This window comes from Pelophylax lessonae (genome assembly GCF_965119305.1).
Source record: "Pelophylax lessonae genome assembly, chromosome: 6".
In the NCBI taxonomy this organism is placed as follows: domain Eukaryota; kingdom Metazoa; phylum Chordata; class Amphibia; order Anura; family Ranidae; genus Pelophylax; species Pelophylax lessonae.
This window is the reverse complement of record NC_138773.1, coordinates 7,584,902-7,600,032: the sequence shown is the minus strand read 5'-3', so window position 1 is coordinate 7,600,032 and position 15,131 is coordinate 7,584,902. Positions and strand designations below refer to the sequence as shown.

The 15,131-nt window shown below is 42.7% G+C and overlaps 1 protein-coding gene across 1 annotated transcript; it reads right to left on the bottom strand.

The window, feature by feature from the left end:
- Positions 1 to 6,291: 6,291 nt before the first annotated feature.
- Positions 6,292 to 7,224, bottom strand: LOC309558276 (olfactory receptor 5AR1-like; the record flags this gene model as incomplete). Its single annotated transcript, XM_082261332.1, has 1 exon — positions 6,292 to 7,224. One exon carries the CDS (start codon positions 7,222 to 7,224, stop codon positions 6,292 to 6,294), a length of 933 nt encoding a protein of 310 aa, XP_082117458.1.
- Positions 7,225 to 15,131: the final 7,907 nt, after the last annotated feature.

Here is a 15,131-nt window from a genome sequence, read left to right as displayed (position 1 = left end):
TCTACCAGCAGCACCACGACCCAGGCCACGGCCCTTATTTGACGGTCTCCTCATATTTCTGTAATTTAAGATCTTGCCCTAGAAAGGTTTTTATTGAATAGCGGAATAGAAAATATGATCCAAAAAAAGTGTATGTATCTCGCACGTACACAACCACACTAGGCCCCAATTACTATTGTTTGTACCCCTAAAAGGCTAGATGAGGAGTAGGGGGGGTATGGAACAGGCAGCACCCTCAAACCTTCAGAAGTATGAGATGAACCCCAACAACTTGGAAAGGTGGATCTCTCTCACACGTACCAACACAGACTATCCCCCAATTTAACTGATCCCCAGAGGTTTTTGATTAAATAGCGGAATAGAAAATATGATCCCAAAAAAGTGTATGTATATCACACGTACACAACCACACTAGGCCCCAATTACTATTGTTTGTACCCCTAAAAGGCTAGGAGTAGGGGGAGTATGGAACAGGCAGCACCCTCAAACCTTCAGAAGTATGAGATGAACCCCAACAACTTGGAAAGGTGGATCTCTCTCACACGTACCAACACAGACTATCCCCCAATTTAACTGATCCCCAGAGGTTTTTGATTAAATAGCGGAATAGAAAATATGATCCCAAAAAAGTGTATGTATATCACACGTACACAACCACACTAGGCCCCAATTACTATTGTTTGTACCCCTAAAAGGCTAGGAGTAGGGGGAGTATGGAACAGGCAGCACCCTCAAACCTTCAGAAGTATGAGATGAACCCCAACAACTTGGAAAGGTGGATCTCTCTCACACGTACCAACACAGACTATCCCCCAATTTAACTGATCCCCAAAGGTTTTTGATTAAATAGCGGAATAGAAAATATGATCCCAAAAAAGTGTATGTATATCACACGTACACAACCACACTAGGCCCCAATTACTATTGTTTGTACCCCTAAAAGGCTAGGAGTAGGGGGAGTATGGAACAGGCAGCACCCTCAAACCTTCAGAAGTATGAGATGAACCCCAACAACTTGGAAAGGTGGATCTCTCTCACACGTACCAACACAGACTATCCCCCAATTTAACTGATCCCCAGAGGTTTTTGATTAAATAGCGGAATAGAAAATATGATCCCAAAAAAGTGTATGTATATCACACGTACACAACCACACTAGGCCCCAATTACTATTGTTTGTACCCCTAAAAGGCTAGGAGTAGGGGGGAGTATGGAACAGGCAGCACCCTCAAACCTTCAGAAGTATGAGATGAACCCCAACAACTTGGAAAGGTGGATCTCTCTCACACGTACCAACACAGACTATCCCCCAATTTAACTGATCCCCAGAGGTTTTTGATTAAATAGCGGAATAGAAAATATGATCCCAAAAAAGTGTATGTATATCACACGTACACAACCACACTAGGCCCCAATTACTATTGTTTGTACCCCTAAAAGGCTAGGAGTAGGGGGAGTATGGAACAGGCAGCACCCTCAAACCTTCAGAAGTATGAGATGAACCCCAACAACTTGGAAAGGTGGATCTCTCTCACACGTACCAACACAGACTATCCCCCAATTTAACTGATCCCCAGAGGTTTTTGATTAAATAGCGGAATAGAAAATATGATCCCAAAAAAGTGTATGTATATCACACGTACACAACCACACTAGGCCCCAATTACTATTGTTTGTACCCCTAAAAGGCTAGGAGTAGGGGGAGTATGGAACAGGCAGCACCCTCAAACCTTCAGAAGTATGAGATGAACCCCAACAACTTGGAAAGGTGGATCTCTCTCACACGTACCAACACAGACTATCCCCCAATTTAACTGATCCCCAGAGGTTTTTGATTAAATAGCGGAATAGAAAATATGATCCCAAAAAAGTGTATGTATATCACACGTACACAACCACACTAGGCCCCAATTACTATTGTTTGTACCCCTAAAAGGCTAGGAGTAGGGGGGAGTATGGAACAGGCAGCACCCTCAAACCTTCAGAAGTATGAGATGAACCCCAACAACTTGGAAAGGTGGATCTCTCTCACACGTACCAACACAGACTATCCCCCAATTTAACTGATCCCCAGAGGTTTTTGATTAAATAGCGGAATAGAAAATATGATCCCAAAAAAGTGTATGTATATCACACGTACACAACCACACTAGGCCCCAATTACTATTGTTTGTACCCCTAAAAGGCTAGGAGTAGGGGGGAGTATGGAACAGGCAGCACCCTCAAACCTTCAGAAGTATGAGATGAACCCCAACAACTTGGAAAGGTGGATCTCTCTCACACGTACCAACACAGACTATCCCCCAATTTAACTGATCCCCAAAGGTTTTTGATTAAATAGCGGAATAGAAAATATGATCCCAAAAAAGTGTATGTATATCACACGTACACAACCACACTAGGCCCCAATTACTATTGTTTGTACCCCTAAAAGGCTAGATGAGGAGTAGGGGGAGTATGGAACAGGCAGCACCCTCAAACCTTCAGTATGAGATTGTGTTCACTGTACCCCACAAAGATTGAGTTCACTGCACCCCACAATGATTGTGTTCACTGCACCCCACAAAGATTGTGTTCACTGCACCTCACAAAGATTGTGTTCACTGTACCCCCCAAAGATTGTGTTCACTGCACCCCACAAAGATTCTGTTCACTGTACCCCACAAAGATTGTGTTCACTGCACCCCAAAAAGATTGTGTTCACTGCACCCCAAAAAGGATGTTGTTCACTGCACCCCAAAAAGGATTTTGTTCACTGCACCCCAAAAAGGATGTTGTTCACTCCACCCCAAAAAGATTGTGTTCACTGCACCCCACAAAGATTGTGTTCACTGCACCCCAAAAAGATTGTGTTCACTGCACCCCAAAAATGATTTTGTTCACTGCACCCCAAAAAGGATTTTGTTCACTGCACCCCAAAAAGGATGTTGTTCACTCCACCCCAAAAAGATTGTGTTCACTGCACCCCAAAAAGATTGTGTTCACTGCACCCCACAAAGGATTTTGTTCACTGCACCCCAAAAAGATTGTGTTCACTGCACCCCAAAAAGGATGTTGTTCACTGCACCCCAAAAAGGATTTTGTTCACTGCACCCCAAAAAGATTGTGTTCACTGCACCCCACAAAGGATTTTGTTCACTGCACCCCACAAAGATTGTGTTCACTGCACACCAAAAAGGATTGTGTTCACTGCACCCCAAAAAGATTTTGTTCACTGCACCCCAAAAAGATTGTGTTCACTGCAGCCCAAAAAGATTGTGTTCACTGCAGCCCAAAAAGATTGTGTTCACTGCAGCCCAAAAAGATTGTGTTCACTGCAGCCCAAAAAGATTGTGTTCACTGCAGCCCAAAAAGATTGTGTTCACTGCAGCTCACACACAGAAAAATGGATGTGGATCACTGACACCTGCCTATCTCCAATCCCACACCACACAGCAATATCGATTGTAGTTTGTAGAACACAGTTTCCCTAAAATTCAGCAGACTCTGTCCCTAACAGGATTGAGAAGAGATCGTAGATCAGGATTGAGTGCAGATTCACCCCACCCCCCACACAGCAATATCGATTGTAGTTTGTAGAACACAGTTTCCCTAAAATTCAGCAGACTCTGTCCCTAACAGGATTGAGAAGAGATCGTAGATCAGGATTGAGTGCAGATTCACCCCACCCCCCACACAGCAATATCGATTGTAGTTTGTAGAACACAGTTTCCCTAAAATTCAGCAGACTCTGTCCCTAACAGGATTGAGAAGAGATCGTAGATCAGGATTGAGTGCAGATTCACCCCACCCCCCACACAGCAATATCGATTGTAGTTTGTAGAAGACACTGACCCTATATAATTCAGCAGACTCTATCCCTAAAATGCCTACAACTCGCCCTGCCTAAACACTCCGACCTGTCCCTCAATTCTATCCGGACACAAATGGTTTTTTCCTGCCTATCTTTCCCTAATCAGCAGCCAGCACGTTGATGTGTGCTCTGTCCCTGAATCTAAGCAGCATAATGACGCCGCTGCGGCTGCCTCGAACTTATAAAGACTTGGTCACATGCTTCAGACGGCCAATCACAGCTACTGAGACATTTGCAGGCATGGCTGGGATGGCTTAAGGCACACCAGTTAAACGATTGTTGATTGGCTGTTGAAAGCCCGCCATGAAAAGAGCGCCAAAGCATGCAAAACCCGGAAATAAAACGACCGAACACGGATTTTTACCCGAACATACAGTAAAGTGTCCGTGTCCGTGTTCGGGTACAAAAAATCCAATTATTCGGTACGAACACGAATAATACAGTCCGTGTTCGCTCAACACTAAATATGAACTTTCAATCACCCCCAAAACAGCATGGATGCTAGGTTGTTCAGAATTTCTATATGTATAACTAAATATGTATGGCCTTTACATAATTCCATTTTTTATAATCTCCCCAATAACCACATCCCAAAGGTTCTCTATTGGATGAGATGTGGTGAGTATGGAGGCCATTGGAGGACAGTGACCTCATTGTCATGGTGAAGAAACCAGTGGTGAGATGATTTGAGCTTTGTGACATGGTGGATTATCCTGCTGGAAGGAGCCATCAGAAGATGGGGACACTGTAGTCATAAAGGGATGGACATGGTCAGCAACAATACTCAAGTAGGCCATGGTGTTTAAACCATGCTCAATGGTACTAAGCCCCAAAGTGTGCCAAGAAAATATCCCCCACACCATTACACATCCACCACCAGCCTGAACCAATACTCCCCCCCCCAACACCATTACACCACCACCACCAGCCTGAACCATTGCTACAAGGGAGGATGAATCCATGCGCCAAGTTCTGACCCTACTATCTGACTGTATTTCAATTTTTCTATTGTCCAATTTTGGTGAGCCTGTGTGAATTGTAGCCTTAGTTTCCTGTTCTTAGTGGCACCCGGTGTGGTCTTCGGCTGCTGTAGCCCATCTTTTTCAAGGTTGGATGTGTTGCGGGTTCAGAGATGGTGTTCTGCATACCTTGGATGTAATGAGTGGTTATTTGAGTTACTGTTTCCTTTCAATCATCTTGAACCTGCTCATTCTCCTCTGACCTCTGACATCAACAAGGCATTTTCCTCCACACACCATAGCACCATAACACCTCAGCAGTGCCACAGGCTGATCGCCTCCATGCCACGCCGCATTGATGCAGTAATTCATGCAAAAGGATCCCCGACCAAGTATTGAGTGCATCCTATACTGTACATGGACAGACTTTTCACTAAGCTAACATTTCTGTATTAAAAATCTTTTTTTTTTTTTTTTTTTATTGGTCTTATGTAATATGTAAATTTTTTGAGGTACTGAATTTTGGGATTTTCAGTAACTGTAAGCCATACTCATCAAAATTAAAAGAAAGATATGCTTGAAATCTATCACTCTGTGTGTAATGCATCTATATAAATTAAATTACTGAAATAAATTAACTTTTTGATGATATTTAAATTTTATGAGATGTACCTGTATAAGTGACCCAAATTAGTTCTTCAGTCTGAGACCCCGTTCACACTGGGGCGACCTGTCAGGTGACCTGGTCGCCTGACTGTGGACCCGTTCTAATAGGAGTGACACAAGTCGCTCCGACTTAGAAAAAGGGTCCGGAGCTTCTTTGGGGCGACCCGGAGCGACCTGCATTGACTTCAATGTTATGAAGTCCGTGCCGGCCGCTCCGAGGTCGCGGTGCGAGCTGCGCACCATGACCTGAGAGGTCGCCCCAGCAAGTAGCGTCGCCCCAGTGTGAACGGGGTCTTAATCTGAGCAGCACGTCGACACCTGGAGTTAATAGTTCTACAAAATGATCACACCTATACATTTCCACTGAGTACTTGGTACATCCCAAAACAAATGCCAGGATAAATATTTAGCTGCAAATAAACAAAATACTTGCCTTTTCTGCTCCCTTTGCCGCCAAATACCACTTTGGGGAAAAGTGATGTAGAGGTGAGTGAAAGGAATCGCAAAGCATACCATTGCATCACAGACAGCAATACAAAATGGCAGAACAATGTATTCTTCCCCCAAACAAAAGTTTGGCACGGAACTGAAAATTTCATTGTTCTCATATATACGTATCCCGGAATTATTTCTGGAATGTGGGACTCCAAATATGACTGATTAGAAGGTAAAAAATAATTTTCTTTGGTTCTGCATAAAAACTCATGGAAATATATAAACTTCAGTCAAAAGTCTCATATGTTAATGGCTAATAGGCCTCTAGGTTACCATCTGATAGAGACCCTGTACTTTTATATTCACATCTTTTATATTTTATTTTGGTGGGAAGATCTTCCTGAAAACACTTTGAAATGCTGTTCCAAAATCCTGGTTCCTCAGACTGTAAATGAGAGGATTGAGGAGAGGAGTGATCGCCGTGTAAAAGACGGCCACCACTTTGTCACCAGAAAAATGATGACTAGAACTTGGCCAAAAATAATTCAACATAACGGAGCCATAAAACATAAACATCACTGTCAGGTGAGAGGTGCAAGTAGAGAAAACTTTACTCCTATTTCCCTTAGCTTGAATTTTAAGAACAGTTTTGAATATATAGATATAGGACAGGAATGTTGGTATTAGAGACACAGCTGCAAGGAAGCCACACACAAGAAAAATGAGCAAAATATTGATAAAGGTGTCACTGCAGGAGATCTCAAACAACTTAGGAAGGTCACAGAAGAAGCTTTCTATAATATCTGATCCACAAAATGTTAATTTTAAGGCATAAAGTGTGTGAACTAAAGAATTGGTAAGGCTGAGACACCACACAATGGACACCAACTGTACACAGACTTTCCAACTCATGATCTGTATGTAATGCAATGGCCGACAAATGGCGGTATATCGATCATAGGACATTGCAGTCAACAGAAAAGCCTCACAACACATGAAGGATATACAAAAGAAGACTTGGGTTATACAAGCCTGTATGGAAATTTTTTTTGTTTTGGTGTGAAGGTCAAATAACATTCGTGGGACGGTTAATGAGGAATAACAGAGGTCAAAACCGGCCAGGTTCCCAAGGAAGAAATACATAGGAACATGGAGGTGAGAGTCGGTGACTATGAGGACAATGATCAGCAAATTCCAGGTTAATGTCAGAAGGTAGATGAGAAGGAAGAAGAGAAAGAGAGGGAGCTGAAGAGCCGGAAGGTCAGACAGTCCAGAGAGAAACAATTCCTTCAAAATTGTCTGATTTTCCATTGCAATATTTACTTAGTTTTTGTATAAGAAAAAAATGTAAACATATTAATCAAGTTAATCATCCAAAATACTACAAACAAAAAAAGAAAGAGACATAGATAAGGCTTTCACTGAATTGTAAAGTTTTATATATTTTTTTTTATATTAAAAAAAAAAAAAAATTATAGAAAACCAATAAATAACATACTATCGACATTTTTTTCCCCCTGGAACTTAAAGACTTGATTTATGACAATCTAAAATACTAAATAGAGAAATTCTATAAGTAAATGTCAGATGTTAAATGAAACTGTGCACAGAAAACATGAGCTGGATTATTGATACAATCAGCGATGGTAAACAATAAAATTTGACACACGACTCGTTAGTATTACAAGGTCTCAGGTGTGAATGGGGAGCAGGTGTGTTAAATTTGGTGTTATTGCTCTCACTCTCTCATACTGGTCACTGGAAATTCAACATGGCACCTCATGGCAAAGAACTCTCTGAGGATCTGAAAAAAAAGAATTGTTGCTCTACGTAAATATGTCTATTTAAATAAATATTTGAATGGAAATATTAAATATTATATATATAAATTGCAAAAGTGCACGGTGCTGAATTCCTAAATGGTTAAATAAATGATGAAATAAATTATTGAATAAATAAAGATGATATACACATATTATATATACTGTATTTTCTGGCGTATAAGACTACTTTTGAACCTCAAATAAATCCCCCAAAAATGGGGGGTCGTCTTATACGCCGAGTACAATATCTCCAAGGTAACCTAAGTATAAGTATTACCGGTAGATGAAAATTAAGGGGGTTGTCTTATACGCCCAGTCATCTTATACGCCGGAAAATACGGTATGTTGTCATCCTATACACATATCATAAATAGATTGTGCAAACTGTGCAAATAATAGTGTTCCAATATGTGCTAGTAAGTTCAAAAATTCAAAAAATTATATACGGTGTTACAGTGTCTGAATCCAAATGCTAAACTCAGTAATGAACTGTAAATATTTGCTAATATAAATTAGTAATCATGCAACGCTGCTTCCTCATACAAGTTAAACCTTAACCACTTAAGCCCCGGAAGATTTTACCCCCTTCCTGACCAGGGTTTTTTTTTTGCGATTTTTTACTGCGTGACTTTAACGGACAATTGCGCCGTCGTGTGATGTTGTACCTAAATGAATTTGACGTCCTTTTTTTCCCACAAACAGAGCTTTCTTTTGGTGGTATTTGATCACCTGTGAGATTTTTTGATCATGCGCTATAAACAAAAAAAGAGTGTAAATTTTGCAAAAATAACAATATTTTTCACATTTTTATATGAAATTCCCCCCCAAAAAATGTAAAAATCTAAATTTTTTAACATTTTCGGCAAATTTGTTTTATGCTACATATGTTTGGTAAAAAAAATCGCAAAAAGCGTATTTTGATTGGTTTGCGCAAAAGTTATAGCGTTTACTAACAAAGGGAAAGATTTTTGTCATTTTTGGTGTTTTTTTTTAACGCGTAATGGCGGCGATCTGCGATTTTTTTGCGGTACTGCGACATTGCGGCGGACAGATCGGTCCCTTGACTGACATTTTTGACACTTTTGGGGGTACCAGTGACATTACTGCAGTAATCAGTGCTATACATATGCACTGTTACTGTAAAAATGACACTGGCAGGGAAGAAGTTAACTGTATTGGAGAGGGAGGGGTTAAGTGTGTCCTAGGGGCGTGTTTCTAACTGTGATGGGACATGTCTCCTATTGAAAAAACAGAGATCAACGGTTGTACATAGTAGAACCATCTGATCTCCATTTGTACACAGGGGAGAATGACAGGCGGCTTGTTTACATAAGCCGCCCGTCTTTCTCCCGCTCTACCGACGATCGTAGTGTGACCGGCGGACATCGGGTCCGCCGGTCACACGCCTGCACTCCTCTGTGAATGAGCCGAGGCGGGCGCGCGCTCACCCGCTATTGGCTCAAAACCCGGTGACAGGCTAGCGACGTAGATCTACGTCACTCTGCCTGACCGGGGCTGACTGCCGCAGTAAATATACTGTGCGCAGTCGGCAAGCGGTTAAATAAATATAATAATGTATATACAAATAAATTCATAAAAAGAGTCCCAAGAAAAAAAGTCCAATAAAGTGCAACAGGAAAATGTGCAGGAAGTGTCAACCGTGATCACTCTTCAAAGTCAAATGTGCGCTGTGATGCACCCTTTGAGCTGCTTCCAACAGTCTCCCCAAACTGACTCACAGGATGGGATGGCTGGTAAAATTATAAATCAGCAGTAAAGTCTCTTTAAAATATATACGTAGATGTCCCAGTCCACTAGCTCTATCTTAGACAGACCCTAAAAGATCACAGACAGGGAAATGCCATATGTGCAGGAGAAAATAAAAGTCCACATAGTGTGATTCCGTACGGTATATAAATCATTTAATAAATAAAATTAAGACTCACATTGTCCAGTGTCATCCCGACACTGGGGAATCTGACACGGTTACAAACAATCTAGGTATACTGTATAATCTTCTCCCCATCCCCGGCTGTTGCGTCCTAGGCCGACAGACGGAGACTGACAAGCTCTGTGTCTCCCAGCATCCTGGTCACTCCCAGCTAGTTTTGTCATAATGATGTCTTCATGGAGCGGTAGGGTATATAATATGTATATATCGTATTTATTTATTCAATAATTTATTTCATCATTTGTTTAACCATTTAGGAAATTAGCGCCGTGCACTTTTGCAATTTCTATATTTCATATATCATATTTCCATTTAAATATTTATTTTAAATAGGCACTTATCACTTATGGTATTGAAGTTTAACCACTTGCCGACCGCCGCAAGTACATATACTGCGGCGGTCAGCCCCTCACAGGCAAAGTGACGTATGGGTACGTCACTAGCCTGTGAGGCTCTGGGGAGCAAGCGCCCGCCGCCGGAGGCGCGCTCCCACGCGGTCAAGGAATCCCCCCGTGCGTGTGACCGGCGGACCCGATGTCCGCCGGTCACTCGGCGATCGTCGGTGGAGAGGGAGAAAGGCAGGCGGCAAATGTAAACAAGCCGCCTGTCATTCTCCCCTGTGTAGAAACAATGATCATACGCTTCTACTATGTAGGACCGTTGATCATTGTTCCTACAGCTAAAGCCACAGCCGATCACAGTTAGAATCACGCCCCTAGGGACACACACAGCCCCTCCCTCTCAAATAAAGTTAACCCCTTCACTGCCGGTGTCATTTTACAGTAACAGTGCATATGTTTTGCACTGATTACTGTAGAAATGTCACTGGTAACCCCAAAAGTGTCAAAAATGTCAGTCAAGGGTCCGATCTGTCCGCCGAAATGTCGCAGTACCGCAAAAAAAACGCAGATCGCCGCCATTACGCGTTAAAAAAAACCCACCAAAAATGACAAAAATCTTTCCCTTTGTTAGTAAACGTGATAACTTTTGCGCAAACCAATCAAAATACGCTTTTTGCGATTTTTTTTACCAAACAAATGTAGCATAAAACAAATTGGCCGAAAATGTTAAAAAATTTAGATTTTTTCATTTTTTGGGGGGGGGGGGGGGATTTTATATAAAAAAATGTGAAAAATATTGTTATTTTTGCAAAATTGTCGCTCTTTTTTTGATTAAAGCGCGTGTGATCAAAAAATCGCACAGGTGATCAAATACAACCAAAAGAAAGCTCTGTGGGAAAAAATGGAAGTCAAATTCGTTTAGGTACACACGACCGCGCAATTGTCCGTTAAAGTCACGCAGTGCCGAATCGCAAAATACCCAATGGTCAGGAAGGGGGTAAAATCTTCCGGGGCTTAAGTGGTTAACACTCTTTGCGCCAATTTTTTTTGGTTTTAAATTCTGCTGCTGCAATTTGCAGTTAATTGGTATCAAGTGTATACTTCCTTGTTTGTGAGAAAGCCTCAGACCTCCTTGGTGCTTGATCTACATCTTTATAATTATCTACATAAAGATGGCCTAGGCTATAAGAAGATTGCCAAGACCCTGAAACTGAGCTGCAGCACGGTGGCCAAGACCATACAGCAGTTTAACAGGACAGGTTCCACTCAGAACAGGCCTCACCATGGTCGACCAAAGAAGTAGAGTGCATGTGCTCAGCGTCATATCCAGAGGTTGTCTTTGGGAAATAGATGTAGGATTGCTGCCAGCATTGCAGCAGTGGTTGAAGGGGTGGGGGTCAGGCTGTCAGTGCTCAGACCATACGCCGCACGCTGCATCAAATTGGTCTGCATAGCTGTTGTCCCAGAAGGAAGCCTCTTCTAAAGATGATGCACAAGAAAGCCTGCAAACAGTTTGCTGAAGACAAGCAGACTAAGGACATGGATTACTGGAACCATGTCCTGTGCTCTGATGAGACCAAGATAAACTTTTTTGATTCAGATGGTGTCAAGCGTGTGTGGTGGCAACTAGGTGAGGAGTACAAAGAGAAGTGTGTCTTTCCTACAGTCAAGCATGGTGGTGGGAGTGTCATGGTCTGGGGCTGCATGAGTGCTGCAGGCACTGGGTGGCTACAGTTGATTGAGGGAACCATGAATGCCAACATGTACTGTGACATACTGAAGCAGAGCATGATCCCCTCTATTTGGAGACTGGGCCGAAGGGTAGTATTCCAACATGATAACGACCCAAAACACACCTCCAAGATGACCACTGCCTTGCTAAAGAAGCTGAGGGTAAAGGTGATGGACTGGCCAAGCATGTCTCCAGACCTAAACCCTATTCAGCATTTGTGAGGCATCCTCAAACAGAAGTTGGAGGAGCGCAAGGTCTCTAACATCCACCAGCTCTGTGATGTCATCATGGAGGAGTGGAAGAGAACTTCAGTGGCAACCTGTGAAGCTCTGGTGAACTCCATTCCCAAGAGGCTAAAGGCAGTGCTGGAAAATAATGGCGGCCACACAAAATATTGACACTTTTGGCCCAATTTGGACATTTTTACTTAGGAGTGTACTGACTTTTGTTGCCAGCGGTTTAGACATTAATGGTTGTGTGTTGAGTTATTTTGAGGGGACAGCAAATGTACACTGTTATACAAGCTGACTTTACATTGTAGCAAAGTGTCATTTCTTCAGTGTTGTCACATGAAAATATATAATAAAATATTTACAAAAGTGAGGGGTGTACTCACTTTTGTGAGATACTGTATATATATGTATATATATTATGAAAAATTGTTATCCTTACATACCGTAAATTTCCTTTCCTTGATCGTCCTCATGTCAGCTTACCATGGGTCAGCTCCCAAATCCGCCCTCTCTGACCCACCGAACCACCTTTTTCTTAGCTCATAAATGGCGGCTGTCTGCCTAAGCAAGTGTTCATAATATTCTACCTCACGATGGAAAAATAGGGAGGGAATCCCCAGCTGACATGGGGAGGATCCAGGAAAGGAAAATTACGGTAAGTAAGGATAACAATTTTCTGCATTCCTGAACCTCCGCATGTCAGCCTACCACGGGACGTAACTAGCAATCATCTTAAGAGAGGAAAAGAAAATCTAAATAAAAAAAAAAAAACACAGAGTCCTGCACTTGATGCTGCTAAATATATTTAATGGCTGCCAGCCGCCTTAATAACAGTAGAACCAAAGGCTTCCAAAGGCGGAAGAGACACAGTCACCCTGTAATAATGGATGAAGGTATTGGCTGTGCTCCAGCTTGCTGCTTTGTATACTACTTCATGCGATACTTTAGCATTTGCTGCCCAGGAAGCTTCCATACCCCTAGTCGAATGTGCCTTAACTTCAGAGGGTGGAGGAAGACTCAGAGATTTGTATGCAATTTGAATGGTTTTGACAATCCAAGAGGGCAAAATCCTGGATGGCACTGCCAAACCCTTCTTTGGACCAATCGGGAAAACAAAAAGTTGATCCTGTCTTTAGAACTCTTTTGTCTGTTTCAGGTAGGTAGATAAGGAGGAAACCAAGCCCAGCTTCCTCCATTCATCATCTGCTTCACCCACTGGAAAGGCCGGGAGCACAGACTCCCAATTTGAATTAAACTAAGTTGCCACTATCGGAAAAAAAAGCTTGGTACCGGTCTGAGCATAACTATGTCCTGAAGAAGCAGACAATATGGTTCTCTAGCGTAGAAGGAAGCGGGATCAAATGGAGGAGCCAACAAGGCTTTCAAGACCAAAGACAAGTCCCATTTGGGAAAAAGCGGAAACCTGGACCTTCAAGGAATTGTTGGCTAATCCATTGTCTAGGCCATACTGCAGGAACTCCAAAATTTTTGACACCGAAGGAGACCCGGAATTCCAATCCCTTTCTGCAGAGAAAGACAAAAAGCCTTCCAAACCCGGTGATAAGTTTAATTTGTTGTCCTCTTACGAGCTTGCAACAAGGTATCTAGAACTCGTTCTGAAAGATCTAGACCCCTCAAAGATCTCCTTTCAATCTCCACGCCATCAAGTTTAGCTTTCCGTGGTTCGGGTGACAGATCTTGTTTTGCAGTAGGATATATATTGGCAAATGGGTAGAGGTATTGGATGACCGATCTTCATCTTCCATACTAGTGCAAACCATGGCCTTCTGGGCCAGAAGGGCAAAATCACTATGGCTGCCACTTTCTCTCGTCGAATCTTCAACCAGACCTTGAGAATCAACGGAGCTGGGGGGAACACATATACGAGGGGGAAACTCCATTGCTTGGAGAGAGCATTCTGACCCAAGGCTTGCGGATGCCAGATTCAGGAGAAGAAGCGAGGAAGCTGATAATTCTTCACCGAGGCCATAAGGTCTATCGCTGGCGTTCCCCAGGCTTTGAAGATCCTGTGTAAGTACCTGTAACGCTCCTGCGTTTTTTGAAACAAGATGGATTTGCAGCTGCAGAAAAACTCCACTCAGCAGTCATGTAGAGATACGTTGAAATACCAATTCCAACTCCCAAGACTCATCACTGTGGTCTGTCTGATTCAGCATACAAATATACACACTCAATAAGATGTTCCTGGAGTGATAGATGTATATAGCAGTATAGTGGTGATGAGCTGAAGAGACAGGTATGAACAGTGACAATAGGACAAGCACTTGAGAGAAATGTTCATGAGAGTATAGATGGTAACAGGTAGGATGCAGATAGGTTAGCAATCATGTATGGTAGTAGGTGGTAGGATAGCAGATGACATACAGGAGAGACTAACCCAGTGCAAGGATAGATGTTAGTAGGCTCAAGAGCTAGCAATCTAAACAACAGTGCAGATGATAGTAACAGTCCTTAATATGCAGAGCTAGATAGTGTAAGCTTAGTAGGAAGGTTATGGAGGATTCCCCTGCGGGGTACTTATCACTAATAGCAAGCAGTAGTAGAGAGGTTCGGTATGAGCGAGTGATCCGGTAGCGGGATACAGGGATCAGTAGCGAGGTTCCGACAGCGAGGTACGCTTGTAAGCATATGAGCTTCAAGGCAGGTTGAACGAACATGTGAGTGAGAACGCCGGCGGTTGAAATAGCCGCTCTTGCGGCGCTCAGTGATGACAGCATCGGTCTTAAAGGTGTATGCGCACCTACCAGAAGAGAATGGTGGGACGCATACACGGAATTGGAAGGTGGAATAAGGGTACCAGAGGTGCCAGAACATTACAGTACCTGGGATTTAGGCCCCACTTGTTGTGGTCTATGAAAGTTCGACTCAATTGATCCGCTATAACTTTCTCGGCCCCTGGCAGGTAGGTTGCTGTAAGAGAGGTAACATTCCTCTCCACCCACAGAAATATTTGGCTGGCCAAGTGAAGAAGCAGCAGACTCATGGTGCCACCCTGCCGACTTACGTAAGTCACTGTGGTTTTGTCGTCTGACAGGACCTTGACTGTCTGATCCTGTAGCACAGGTTGGAAAGCTAGAAGAGTACGCCCAACAGCCTCCAATTTCAAAAGATTTGTCT